The sequence below is a fragment of the Malurus melanocephalus genome, unplaced genomic scaffold (genome assembly GCF_030028575.1).
Source record: "Malurus melanocephalus ecotype Western Australia unplaced genomic scaffold, MMel_1.1 scaffold_57, whole genome shotgun sequence".
In the NCBI taxonomy this organism is placed as follows: domain Eukaryota; kingdom Metazoa; phylum Chordata; class Aves; order Passeriformes; family Maluridae; genus Malurus; species Malurus melanocephalus.
Window position 1 is genome coordinate 1 of NW_026623289.1, and position 14,653 is coordinate 14,653.

The following is a 14,653-nucleotide window of genomic DNA, read 5'->3' on the forward strand; positions in this document are numbered from 1 at the left end:
GTGTAGATGTGGCATCTGGGGACAGTCCCGGCAGTGCTGGGTTAAGGGTTTGATTTGATGATCTTAGAGGTTTCTTAAAACCTAAACGATTCTATGGTTCTGTGACAGCAAATTTTCAGTAAACACAGATCATAATCAAGAGTGCATCCACAGCTAAGCAAACCAGAGTAAAACAACTGAAACAAAATACTGCTGGAGACAGGTTTAAATATAGACTGGCTCGAAAGCACGTGAAGAGCTGTTCTGCTGCTGGGGCAAACTGTCTCTCAGTAATATGAAATGCCACAGGGAATGTGTCAGAACAGTTTGCTACAACAAATAAACACACACACAACACCCAGCCCACTGCATTTTTTCAGTAATTGTAAACTCTTCCATGCAATCTAGGTAGTCACAAAACTTTCTGAACAGAAATGAAACTGTGGAGCATGTTACATTAAAATATATATCAAAATAATAACCTTAAATTTATGTCACACCTTCCAAGGAGCTCAGTTCATCACACTCTTACTTGTGTGGCATCTGACCAGATTGTCAAAGCCCATTCTTACAGGGTGCTGCAGGGTACTATAACTTAAGTGATTCATGCATGCAGCTGTTGGAACTGCTTGTTGGGTTGTGAAAAAGCTCGTGGTGCCAAGTGCTGATCTAGGAGAACTCAGATCTCCATCAGCCGCCTTGGCTCCAAGTTGTTACTGAACAACAGATGGTAGCAGGAGTTAAGCAAACTAAGAAAATATTCTGAGTTAAAGGCCTCACAAGAACTGAAAATCTTGAGAAAATACAGAGAACAAGTGTTGAGGTTTGAACTAGTTTTCATGTCCAAGTGATGCATGCCACTAAACTTCAAAGGGTACTCTCATTTCTGGCAGCATTTGTCATGATGGAAGCTTTCATTTAACTTGGGCAAGAGAGACCACGTGAGGAATTAATATCACAGACATTCCAGGTACAGCTCGGAGCCACAAATGCATATTAATCCTACTTTCCACAATGCCTTGCACTATGGAAAAGATAAAAAAAACCCAAATCATGTTGCTTTGCAGTATTTCAAGCAGCAGCAGCAAGGAAGGGACAGCATAACAAGAACTGATGATTTCTTCAGCAGAACAAGGACAGCACTGCGCTTCACAAATGGGAAACTCGTTAGTGCTGTGGGGAACAGACGTGCATGAGCTCTCGCTGTGTCCTTATCGGCACAGAAGGCACAAAGTCAGTGCAAGATGTAAGAAAAACTGTTCAAGCAATGATCCCAACCATGACCAGGGATGTAGGGGAGTGCATGGAGTAAACAGAGAGTGAAGTCTTGTACTGGTGAAGGAAAGTCCCTCTAACTCAAGGCACAGTAAGTTCTGGTTCTTGGTCTCACCAAGACAGCACAGTCAGGTAGGTGAGGAACAAAAGGTATTTTCAGGACTTACAGAAGCTCATGTTCAGCAGTGCTGATCCAAAGTCGTGGGAATAAATCAATTTTCTATAATACCTCTTTACTCCTGACTGAGTAAGAAAGCTCCTACATTCCTGTGACCCATCTAAATACATAAATTTCTTCAAACCAGCTCTGTAAGCAGCGGAACAGGCGACTACGCCCAGATGAGACCAAGTTCTCTCATTTCCCGAGAAGCGAGGACTTCCAGAACAACCTGGAGTTAAACCACTCAGCAGAAGAGGAAACAACTTATGAAGGAAGTATTCAAGCTGGCTTTCTTCTTTTAACATTTTTGGGAGGAAACCACAAAAATCTGCACATTGTCTACATATTTTCAACCTTATATTTTACTGTACTTTAACTCCATATGCTGGTCATCCAAACTGATCAGAGTCACAGGTTCCTAAGCTTGTTTTTACTGCGTTTAAAAATACTTTAAAATCTATTTTGGGATAGTAAATAATCTTGCTATCATGGAAAGAGAAATCAGAACAATCAGATTAGTCATTTGGGGAGGTATTACTCAGTGCAAGAAAGCGTGGGAGAACCAAGCTCCGAAAATGAAACTCACTGGGACAGGACACATAAAAGTGCATTAAAGTGTATATGTAAACTACTTGGTTGGAAATTGAATCATTTCTTTAGGCTCAGGAATCAATACTCTGCTAAGTGCTGCACTGTACAGCACATCCCACCAAAACACTGAAGGGTATGGGTAAGTTTCATCATATCAGTAGTTCTAGCAGAGTAAACAGGATGTAAGAGTGGACATACTCAGACCACATAGCTTTGCACCAGTTCCTATTTCTGACAGCAGCAGTCGATGTTCAGGAGAACAGAAGGAGGCAGCAGGTCTCAGAGTGCTGAGGCATTTCAACAGCACTACAAACTCCTGAGTGTATCCAAAAGCACCACACCTGAATATGCAGCCTTGCAATCCTCACAAAGTCATTAAATACCTGTGCTTTTGGTAGACWCTGAAGAGCAGAGATGTGCCCCATSTGTGACCTGGAGGTTGCCAGGCTTCTTGTTCCCTCATGTTGTTTCTCTGCTCTGTAACATCTCAGGACCACTGAAGCTGTGTATGCACCAGAAACCGCTCTGGATCTCTGGCAAAAGAGAGAGATCTTGTGGGAAAACAAAACAGAAAGCAGTTGTGCTGCCCCTCCTCTTGCACCCCAACAAGGTTTGCCTTTCCCCTGGTGAGGACACCTTCTTTCCTCTCATCAGAAGAGCCAGTGAGGTTGGTCAGATGTAACTGGTCCTTGATAAATGTGTGACTGTTCCCAGTTACGTTCTCACCCTGGATGGTAGAGATGGACACAGCTTCTGTGAGGATTCACACTACAGTCTTCCTGTGGACTGAGGTCAGACTGACCAGCCCATCATTCCCCAAATCATTCTTCTCAAAGAAAGGCACAACCCTCACCTTTTCTCATCACCATCAGGATCACCAGGTCCTCTGCCAGTCAGTGCCCCACTGCACATTTCCTGGTCCAGATTTACAGTCCTACTTTTTGCATACCCTTTCACATCTTTATGAGAAGCAACTTGAGTAGGATATGTTAATTAAATGCCAAAAATGTGGAATGGTAATGTTTGGTTTAGTTTGGGATTTTTTTGGTAGGAGTGGGTTTTTTGTTTTTGTTGGGTTTTTTTTAAAGAAAAGAGTGACAGAACTTACATGTTGGCATCTTAACACCCTTATTTGTCATACTGATACATTAGAATTCAAAGAAAAAAAAAAAAGTGATCGATTCATGTTTTTGTATTTGATTTACATTTTGCTCTTGTCTTTGCAGGTGGCAAAATGGTTCATTTTGAATTTAAGGCCATATTTTATGAATGGTACAAAGTATTTGGGATTAAGAAAAGAAAAACTGTTTTGGGAACATTTGGTTTTGACCGACAGATTTATGAGGGGGATATTTTAAAACACACTTCCTCCCCAAACTTGCAGTCCAATTGTTACAGTGTCAGTCGAGCTGTGAGGACTTGAGGAAAAAATAAAATTTGGGTAACAATAGACACAAACCCAACATCGCGCTGCCACCCTGTGGCTCGGAGATGAAACTTCTGCTGTGAAGGTTGGAGGAGGGATTATGCTTTATCTTAAGCTTCTAATCAGATTAAAGAGCACTTCTGCACAAGGAGCCGCTGGCAGCTGTTGGAATTCAGTGCAAGTTAAAGAGAAATACAGAACAGATCAGGACAGTGTTAGATGTGATAACATGTGGGTTCTGAAACCTAAACAGTGCCTTTGCCAGGGAAAGGAGAAACAGAAAAACATCTGTACCTTGGAGAACAAAGGAGAAGGGATCGTGATTTAAACTATTATCCTTGAGTAAAACAATGTAAGAAAATACAATTAAATAAATACTAAAATTTAAAGTAAATCCTATAACCACAAAATGTTCAGGCAATAATAAGCTCTGCAAGAGATAAGTAACTTAACATCTATCACAGGGGTTTTAATGCAGATCACAACCATGAGAACTAAAAACTTGTAATAAAAGTGTAAGACAATAATTTGATTCCAGCTGAGGCTTTTCCCAGAGGAACAAAACAAGATAACAAAAGCCCAGAATACACACCAGCAGCAAATATTAAAGCTTGTATTACAATTGTAGCAGTTCAAAATGCAACCAACCATAAAAAGTACGGTCTTTCAATATCTGTTGAAATTAAATATCTATAAAAAAAAAGAAGTTATATGTGTGTGTTAGCCATTAAAATACACAACAGAGCATGTGATCACTTTCACTCTATTTCAATTTTAATAATGTAAAATAGAAAGTAATTTAGAATAATTTTCTTCCAATTTTCTATCCACAAGAATTATTTGTCTTTAAATTACATTGCTCCCATTCATCCTTTAAAGAAATATTTTCTGAAGCCTCTTGGCTACTCTTAATAGGTTAAACAATTTGCCTCACTAAAAGCAAAGTTCAAAACTTTGCTGCATTCCCCTTTCCATAATGAAATGCCCTAAAGAGTGTGGTGGAAGAGAAGCAGGTATCTCAACATGGGGGTACAACATGGTCTTTCAGCCTTACCTGTCCTCATTTAAAAGCCTCAAAGATGGCACAAAGATGCTCCCTGGGAAGAGCCTCCTGACATTCCTCTCATTTCCCAAGCCTCCACATCCAAGGTTGTGCTGCAAACTTTGTTTCTGGAGTGCCTGTTCTGCTGCAGTTTTGCCCTGCACGTGTCTGAGTGCTGCTGTTGGGTGGGTTGGGGTTTTCCTCCCTGTGCTTGGACAGCCCCGCAGGTTCCTGCAGGATCCTGGGATCTAAGCTTGGTCTGACAATCCATGGAAACCACTGCAAGGAACAGAAGACAAAGCTCGACAGACACAGAACGGACTGTGATGTTCTGTCATGGTTTTATACCAACTGGAATTTCTCCAAGCACAAAGGGTTTCGTGTCCAGCACTATCGGAGTCCAGATGGAAGGCGAAGGCAGCACAAACAGCTTCCAGTTGCAGTTTGCCATGATGAAACAGTATTACATCTAACCCAAAGTTACAAAGCAGCAGTATACACAAGTTTGTATACATACTTCACACGTGGGAGTTTAATGGCAGTTCAGTTTTGCTAGGATTCAGTTTTTTAATCCAGTTTGATCCTGTCAAAACCCAAAGCCATCTTGCAATGACTAGCAGGGAACACGGTGAAAGAGAGAAGTATTTATTTATTCCTTGCACAGTGCTGGCATTTGCTGCTCTCTAACCAAACCAGCCAGAGGCCAGTTGTGCATTTTCAAAAGAACCAGACCCAACAAACCTAGGCACAAAGACACTGTTTCCTTCTGCTTCTGGGCTGCACCTCTTCAAAGAAAGATTCAAAAGATTTAAGCCCTTTGCAGATTGCTGCCAATTCTGGATGTCTCACAGCTGATGGCAGAAAATACAGCACAGAAGCAAAGCATAAATGTCTTACCCACATTCATAAGGAAGAAAAGGACATTGCCTTTCACTCACACCTGCATAACCTGGGCTTTGTGCCCTGCTCTAAGGTAAAATACAGCTGCATCTCATTATCACCTGAAATAAGAAAAGAAATATGAAAGAAATTGGCCACAAGTCAGGGCCCAAATGTGTAGGACACTAAAAAGGAGGGGAAGAGGCTGAGGTGCTGGTTGTATTAAACTAAAGCCACATCAATTACAGAATAAATCAGCTAACACTGATTTATTTTTATTTTCCATGTTGTCTGGATCACCTGTAGAATGGCTCACTTTCCTCTTGGAAAGAAAGCAGATTCTGGCCTGAACTGCCAAATATTTGGGAATTACCATGCACACACGAACAAAAGCTATTGAAGGAGACAACTCAAGTGCATTTGTTCTTTTCACTGAGCTTCTTTACAATGTTGTGGATTTCTTCTAATACAGGCTGGAGAATACGGAAGTCATTTACCACCTTAGACTGTCCTTAAATATCTGATGTCTATGAAACCACACATTTCTAGAATTTACTCATGTATTAATCTTAAAAGAAATTGTTTATCTTGATCAGATCAGCTGACTTCCTTTTAGACATAAAAGTGTGCTCCCTGAGACACATGTCACCAATAATGATACACAGGCCTCAGAAATTTCCCATCCATCTGTAAAATCATTACTGCAGGATATTTTTTACCCATCAATATGCTGACTCCTCGGGGGATCTCCTTCCCTTGGAACAGCAGGCAAACTTTGATTTTTGACACTTTGCACTGAGTAGGGGGGGAAGTATATACAATAACAACAAAAAAGCACAGTATTAGACCAAATTTCCTGCTCAATTAATAAAGCAGACAATTTATCTGGCTCTCCTTTACAATTCTAGGGGTACCCAATGTGTTGGATTGTAACTTTATTACAGCTCCATGATCAGTAGCAACAGACAGACCTTGTGAGGAGGAATTAATTAGCCAAAGAGAAAAATCTTTGGACCTCTCACCCGAAGATTTTTCCCTTCACACAGGCTTTTTTTCTGTAGGCAATATAAAGATTTACAAGCAGTGCCCAGCCTTACATCAGATCGTTTATCTAAAAACTGCAGGACTAGAACAAGAATTTTCCTGAATAATATTTGAGTCTTTTGGTAGACACAGGCAGTTTCCTCACCTTCTGAAGGCAGAGTAGCAGGTGTGGTAACCACTGAACCCCACTTCTTACATGTATGATGCACCACCACCACCACCACCAGATCTATAAAGATCTATAAAGATCTGGCCACACTGTTCTGTGCTCCTCCTGCCCTGCCCCTCCCAGCCTCTTACCTTCTTCTAGCCCTCCTGATTTCCTCCTCCCAGCTCTTCACACAGCACTGGGTATCTATCTTAATGCACAACAATCTTTCAAGCAGCTAGAGGATAACAAATAAGAGCATTAAGTCATGAAATTTGTGTCACTGTTTACAGAGGACAGCTTTCTGTGAAATACAGCAGTGACTAAATGAGCCAAAAGCCCCATATCTATCAGCTAGTTTGAAACACAAATCATTTGTAAACAACATGTCTCATCTTTCCCAGAGCCTAGAAGCAAAACATTATTTTCAGTCTCTCACCCTCAGGAGAGAGTAAGAAAAAGCAGACACATACTTAAAGGTTTCAGTTTGAAAAATATGCTTGACTGAAAAACACTTTTGTTCACTGCTTGAAGCTTCAAATGAAACAAAGCCAAATTTAAAAACTCTTCCCTAAAACAAACATCTAAATGCTGTAAGCCACAGGTTTTTCCCATCCATAAAACTCAGCTTTATGGTTTAAAATGATTGCCACAGGAGCAACATTTTTATCTGCCCTATGATACGTGACAGCTGGGAACTGCACCAGAGATCTGTCACCATCCTGACTCCATCTTTTACAGCTTTGAAAAGATAGATAATGCTGTGAAATTCCTGCACATTCCAACTAATTCTTTCATTATTCACCTGACTTGAGGTTTTTTTTTTTTGTTTGCTACAGGGATGAAGATAAGAGACATTTCAAAGTTGCTCAAAATGAAGACTGGAGTAAGAATCAGTAAAGTCTCCCATTTCAACTGGCTCCAAAACGTGCAGGACAGGGAAACCAACCAGATCCATCAGCATCTCTAGGCTGGCACAGATGGTTGAGAATGATGTGACACCGCTCAGGAAACCCTAAAGGGCACAAATGGTTTTAAARTGTCTCTGGATGGTTACACAAAGTGCTACACAGGCTAAAAAGGATGCCAACCTGCACCTCACTGTGGCTGAAACATCCAAAGCCATGCCAGTGCAGCTGTGAAGAAGAGCTTATTTGGAAAAGCCTTCAGGCCTGGCTGATTTTCCCAGTTCGCTCACCAACAAAAATGTTGTGTGTCTGGAATGGATCCACACTCACCTGAAAGCACACAAGGAGCAACTGATTTCTATTCTGATCCCACAAAAGTGTGTCCTAACATGACCAACACATGGAGAGAATATTCTGAGTTCTGTAGAACACCAGGTAAGGGCATAGAGTGATCCCTTCCAGACAGGCATATGACAACTAGGGAAAAGGAGAAGGCCGACTCAAAATAATCTAGAAAGCTTTAAAATATAAATGTTTATTTAGCTACAATATTTAAAAGTACAATATAAAGATAAAAAACATAGAAATTCCGTAACTTGTTCACATGCTAAAAGGATTAATTGACCAGCTGTAAGGAGAAGACTTCATGAAATTCATGGACGTTTTAGCCACAAGGGTTATTCCAGCAAGTTTCAGACTTGAAATATTGAACAACCATTGCAGAGAACTTGCTCTCCCACATCACCATAACTAGGGGGGAAAAACAAAACAAAACCAGAAGAAAAAATGTCAGTGTGCCTTCAACTGCAACCATGGGACTCCCACACAGCACATTCAGTATTTCTTTATATCACAGAATTGTTAGCAATGGGGGAAAAAAAAAAAAAAAAAAAAAAAAAAAAAGAAAATTATTCCTTGGTATTGCATGCATTCAGCACTGGGCAGCAAGCTATATTGCTGGTGGGAAAGCAGAAGAAATCCTTGCCTCCTACAACATTTAAATAAGAAGCTAAACTAGGCTTGCACTGAGGTTGATYAGACTGTTTCACACAGRTTTGCATGTTCCAGACAGTTTTACWCWGCTAAAACARGGGAAGARTTTAAGTTCTTTATGTGTATGAGCYAGATATYTGCTGGAACCAACTTTTAGGGCACATATAATTAAAATAAGCTTCAAAACTCAACTTACTCAACGGTGGAGCACAAAGAGCAGGTGACCGCGTTACAGCAGCTGCAGAGCCGGCTGCAGCTCTGACACACAAGCCGCTCACACTGCGCACACGCGTCCTTCACATCGGCCGTTCTCACGCACGACGAGCAGGCTCTGGACGCTCCCACGGGCGGGACTGCTTGGGAGAGACACGGGAAGGAGTGATGAGCTTTACAGCACGGCAGAGAGAGCTGCTGGAARTCCCGAGAGCTGCTACAGGTGGCAGCACTTGGCAGGACGCTCGGGCGGGCAAAGGCGCAGGGAGCTGCTYGGAACTTTCTTGGTTCTTTCTCCGCTCAGCGGCAAGACACTAAAGGATTCTAAAGCAGAACATGCGGTAGTTCCGGAATCCGTCAGCTCAAATCTAACACTTCCTTTAGGGTAAGTCAATAAAGAAGAATTACACAGCACACAACTACTCGTGGTAGTAYAGACCTCCCTGTGAGGGGAAGCGAGGGGCAGCACCGGTCTCTGTGGCAACCAGGGGAACGAACCGAGGGAATGGGATGAAGCTGACTCAGGGGAGGTTTAARCTGGGTATCAGGAAAAGGTTCTTCACCCARAGGGTGATCTGGCACTRCAACRGGCTACCCGGGGAAGYGRTCACRGCCCCAACCCTGCCAGAGCTCASGAAYCATTCGGACAASGCTSTCAGGCTCACGGTGGGAACGCTGGGCGTGCCCTGGGCAGGACAGGAGCTGCACTTTAACGGGTCCCTTCCCGCAGGTGTTCCGCGGCTCTGTGACACAGCCCGGGCACTCACCCCTGTCCGCCGGCCGCCGCCGCAGTTTGCCGTCGTGGCCGATGAGGAGCTGCCCGTTCCAGCGGGGCCCCTCGCCCTGCGCCTCCCCGGCCGGCCCCGGCTCCGCCGGGCGAGCAGCGGCCGCCGCGCCCTCCATGTACGCCTGGGCACCCCTGAAGAGCAGCCGCCGGGTCCGCTCTGCCGGCGGGAGAGCAGAGCAGAGCAGAGTTAGGGGCGGGCTCGCCACGGCCGCGGCCCCGCGGGGAGCGGCGGGCGGGCACATCCCCCGGAGGAGCGGCCGGCCCGGCGCTTCCCCCTCCCCGAGCCCCGCTCACCGAACACCTCCCGCCGGTACTCCTCGCCCCGCACGCCGCGGCTCAGCTCCCGCAGCCCCACGCGGGTCTTCAGCTGGAGCGGGGCCGCCTCTCCGAAGGGGCAGGAGCGCTTCGGCATGGCCGGACCGACCCACGCCCGCCCCGCCCCGCCCCGCTCCGCGTCACGGCCGCGCCGCCGCCTCCCCTCACATCCCGCTCGGGGCCCTCGGCAACCGCGGCCGCTCCATTCTTTCTGCAGGGAGCGAAGCTTCGTCCGTAGCGGAAGATCTCCCTTCCCGCCGCGTCCCGGGCGCCCGGCGGGGTTGGCAGAGGCGCCGGGCCCGCCCCGCCCGCTGCCACCGCCCCTCAGGCGTCACCTCCGTGCGCCCGGAGCGCCGAGCGGGGCAAAGCAAAGCCAAAGCGGCTGTGGGAGCCGCGTTTGTGATAAACCCGGAACCACGGAAAATGCTGGCTTGGAAAGGACCCGCAAGGATCATCGAGTACAGCTCCTGGCTCTACACAGGACACCCCAAGACTCCCACCCGTGCCTGAGAGCGGTGTCCAAACGCTTCTTGAGTTCTGTCAGGGTTGGTGCTGTGACCGCTTCCCTTGGGAGGCCRTTCCAGAGCCCAGCCACCCTCTGGGTGACGGACCTTTTCCTAAACCTCCCCTGACACAGTTTCATGCCCTTCCCTCGAGTCCTGTCGCTAATCACTAGAGGGACGAGAGCAGAGTCTGCCCCTCCTCTTCCCCTCACGATGAAGTTGCAGCTGCAGTGAGGTCTCCCCTCCGTCTCCTCCAGGCTGAACAGATCAAGTGACCTCAGCTGCTTCTCGTATGGCTTCTCCTCAAGGCTCTTTATCATCCTCATGGCCCTCCTTTGGACACTCTAATAGCTTAATGGCTTTTAGAATTATTATTGTGGTGCCCAAAAATGAACAATATTCAAGGTGCGGCCACCCCAATTCAGAGGAGAAAAGGACAATCCCCTCYCTTGCCCAGGACAGGGATGTTCCTCCTGGCTACCAGGGCACTGCTGGCTCATGTTTGATTTGCCACAGACCAGGACCCCCAGGTCCCTTTYYCAGTTTCCCAGTCCATCYCTACACCCAGGCTTGCCCCATCCCAGCTGCAGAATATGACACTTGCCTTCTTTTAACTCCACACCRTCGGTGATGGCGCAGCCCTCTCATTTATCGAGGTCTCTGCAAGGCCTGTCTGCCTTCCAGGGAGACTTTTGCTTCTCCCGATTTTGTATCATCTGCAGCCTTACTTAGTATCACTTCAAATCCTGTGTCCAAATTGTTCATGAATCGTKTTTCCTCTCCTCTGCAAGTCCTCCAGGTCACCTGTGCTCACTGAGCTCTTTGCACAGCCTAAACCCCCATGCCCAGGTTTGGGCTGTCTGAATGCTGTTGAACCACCAAAAATGTGCACAAGCATGAGAATCCACTTTTTGAAAATCCACCGGAGGCTGGAAACCCCTGTCTGGCCAGGGGGCTTTGGGGGCTCTCCTCAGCATCAGCCAAAAATCAGAATTTGTGGGTACAATTAGCCTTTGGAGACTGACATTCAGTTTCAGCTAAATCTGGAGTGCACCAAGACCTTCTGCTGTGAAAGGGAATTACTGCAATTAATTTGCTATTTACACACCCCAGGTGTGGTTTCATGCGTTAAAGCCTCATATGTCTTTCCAAATAGCAGCCAGTCTGGTTACTATGTATATTTTGAAAATACATTGTTTTCCTCAGGGCAAACAAGCTTAAAACTGGTGTTGGAGTTTAGGCGCTTTGTTTTGTGTCACTCGAAGGAAGTGGTCTGTTTCTTCCAGAGAGGTCTCTGAATTCAAAAGTTCCCCTGTATGTACCGTGGGATTCAGGACAGAATCCCAACCAAGTACAGGAGTGATTTTTCCATGAAAGAACTTACAGTCTACAAAGGATGAAGGACTTGTTCCTGGTTTCTTTGTTTTGTCTGGTCAAAAACAAGTCATSMWRTAAAGATGTACATTCCWTCCTGAAACAAACAAAGMAACAAACAAAACCTCTAAACACCAAAACCCAAACAATAACAATTTCCCAAAAGAGTAGTRACAGAATCATTATATTTTTAAAGGCTTTCTTTCATTCAGACACCCATAAAAACTTCAATGTACCATTTCAATATTAGCACAAGATTTAGAATGACAATCATTTATATGAAAATGCAATTATGCAAGACATACAGCATAGATCAGTGTGTTGAAAATGGGCCAGGATACCTAATGGACTAACTCTGGTCTGGTTTCATTGCTTGAGTTCTTCCAAAACAATTCTTCCAAAACGGTTGAGACACCAAGACCAGCAGAAGTGAATACAGTGTCTAACTATAACTGTAGAATCACAGGCTATCCTGAGTTGGAAGGGAGCCACAAGGATCACCGAGCTCTGCATCCTGGCTGTGCCCTGGACAGCCCTAAAAATCACACAAAAGCCAGAGAACATGTTCCAAACACCGAAATGATGAGAATGGGCTGCTGATTTAATGCAGGTTAATGTGATTTTTTTTTTTTTTCTGTACAGCTGATCAGCCCAGCCTTGTGGTCTGTGGAGTAGAAGCTATAGTTGTAATTCACGGCAATTCCCAAAAATCCCTTCTGAGCTCCAAAATCTTACTCCTGCCACTCTATCTGTAAAGATTTCTGCTTTGGCTTTTTCTGCATATACTTGTAAATGCATGCTTAAGGATGTTCAGCAGACTTTTCCAACTGCATGAAAACTCATGGTCTTTCTGTCTAAGGAAGTTACTTCATAAATATTCATTAGCTATACACCGATGTTTCTGAAGTTCTCTGGAGAATATTGGTTAATCAGAATGCAAATCCAGTTGGAAAGAGCCCTGTCAGGACAGAGGACRGTGAATCACACGTGTTTCATTAAAATGACATGGGATAAACATGGATGGAWCTCRGCTGTCTGAGAACTGTATGAAATAYGAAGAAAAATCTAAAAGTACTACTCCACTTGTGGAGAAGGAGTGCTCAGAAACTGCTCTCAAATATGAAGTGGATTTGAAAGAGAGCAGCTCATGCTGYAACAGCACTGCTGGTGCTGTCACTGAAGAGTAAATTTAAGAGCACTTTCACAGAATCCCAATATTCTGAGTTGGAAGGGGATTATGAGCATCATCAAGTTCACCTTTCCCCGAGGGCTGATTACATTTGACACATTGCCACCACCACCCCACTGCAGCAATGCTCTGCTGCAGCTCTCTGAGTCAGCCTCAGGTGGTGACATCTTTTAATTGCTTTGAAAGGCTCACCTTCACCAACATCTGCCACTGACCAGCTACATTCTCTTTGCAAGCTATGAAGGCGAAATAATTCTGTCTGCTCTGCACCAGCAGGCCTGAGCACCCTGCAGGGAGGGAATTGGTTCACCTGCCTGTCTCTTGAATTGKTACCCAGTAGAATGAGTGTTTTATTAGTTTCAGAGTAGTGAGCCTTGAGGAAGATCCACTGGTGATTTGGAAGCAGCAGAAAGGCTGAGACCTGACCTGGCAAAGCTTGTTGGTGTTGAGCATTCCTGAAAATCAATACTGGAGATTTTTCAGCTAAGTTAATGAGATTCTGGATGTGAAAAAGCAGCCAAAATGTCCTGAACCAGTGAAATACCATGATTTTAGTTTCTCCTTGAAAACCCTTTTGTGCAAAACCCCCAAATCCCAACTCAAAACCCACAGAATAAATATTACAGTCTTTTTCTTGCTACTTTGYTTCTCCTGTACCTGTGTGAAAATTACAGACAAATTGCCTGGTTGATAGCTTGGTCACATTCAGCACAAAGAAAAATGGCATTTCATATATTCTCAACAGTTTCCATTTCCAGTWAGCAAGTGTAAGGAGCAAAGAGGGTGGTTATTGTTAAGTCTGTCTTTCCTGTATTCTATTTATTCCAGTGCTTCAAGAAATTCAGGGCAAACACAAAAGAACTCTGGGTGTCCCCTATGTCTATTTTTATGAAAAACAATGAATAACCATTCCCTACTGGCTCTCTGAATAACATCCATGATTATGAAGATATCTCTCATCCTTCTTCATGTTTTACTCAAGAAGAAATATTTTTTTCACATAGGAGAAGTCCTTTGCAGTGTGTCCTGATCCACATCACCCTGTGCCACATCCCAGTTCATGGCATGGAAAACCAYGTAGGAAGGGAGGGAGCCCTGGGTGTCCCAATAGCACTGCACAGATACATCACTGATACCTCACTACTTGTGTCTCTTCTTCAGAGTACTTAGAAATACATTGAATGGACAAAATCTTTCTCAGTTTTACCAATATACTGTCCCTGGGATCACACTGATCCCTTTGTAACAATTGTCATCACATTCCTTGAGATCAGTTTAATTAAGTATATCAAATTCTGACCTGAATAAATTGGACTCCACCCACAAAACACRTAGATTTAGATTTTTATGCACCAGTAAGCAATTACAAATTGAAGATTTTTTTTTCTGATCCATCTGTCAGACTACCATAATAAATTTTTCTCTGTCAGTCAATGCTTCCAACTACTCTAAAATATAATTAAAAATAAACAGGCAGATAAAAATCAGAGTGTAAGTCACAGACATTGCAATTCAATGATGAAAACTTTCTTAAAAGGAAAAGAACTTACAAGCTTGGGACTGAGCAAACTGAAGAAAATTCTGCCTTTTGTCTTAAGCAGGGTCAGGAAAAATATCCAAGACAGCAGATTTGCCTTTGTGAATCTAATATTTATCAGTCTTCTTTCCCTCTATACCATGTAAGAAACTTACAGTAAAAAGTCGAGTTGTTCCATTTCAAAAACAGGCAGCAGATAAATAGCAATCCAGGCTTTAAAATTACTTTATCTTTCCCTTCAACTTCACTGATACCGATGCTGTCCCCTCCACATGYTTGTAGTAAAATTT

General features: G+C 44.1%; 1 protein-coding gene across 2 annotated transcripts; it reads right to left on the bottom strand.

The window, feature by feature from the left end:
- Positions 1–7,981: 7,981 nt before the first annotated feature.
- Positions 7,982–10,064, bottom strand: SIVA1 (SIVA1 apoptosis inducing factor). Of its 2 annotated transcripts, none has more exons than XM_057365691.1 (4): positions 9,740–10,064; positions 9,426–9,602; positions 8,642–8,798; positions 7,982–8,202 (listed from the first exon to the last, which is right to left on the bottom strand). In XM_057365691.1, exons 1-4 carry the CDS (start codon positions 9,855–9,857, stop codon positions 8,145–8,147), a joined length of 510 nt encoding a protein of 169 aa, XP_057221674.1. In that variant the 5' UTR covers positions 9,858–10,064; the 3' UTR covers positions 7,982–8,144. The 2 variants fall into 2 exon arrangements, with proteins under 2 accessions (XP_057221674.1, XP_057221672.1); XM_057365689.1 differs by having other exon boundaries at positions 8,642–8,801.
- Positions 10,065–14,653: the final 4,589 nt, after the last annotated feature.

Excerpts from the sequence above, each read along its gene's own strand:
- SIVA1 (XM_057365689.1), bottom strand. The coding sequence starts at position 9,857 with ATGCCGAAGCGCTCCTGCCCCTTCGGAGAGGCGGCCCCGCTCCAGCTG. Across the intron at positions 9,603-9,739 it reads GTACCGGCGGGAGGTGTTCG|AGCGGACCCGGCGGCTGCTC; the intron begins GTGAGCGGGGCT and ends TCCCGCCGGCAG. Across the intron at positions 8,802-9,425 it reads GCGGCGGCCGGCGGACAGGG|CAGTCCCGCCCGTGGGAGCG; the intron begins GTGAGTGCCCGG and ends GTCTCTCCCAAG.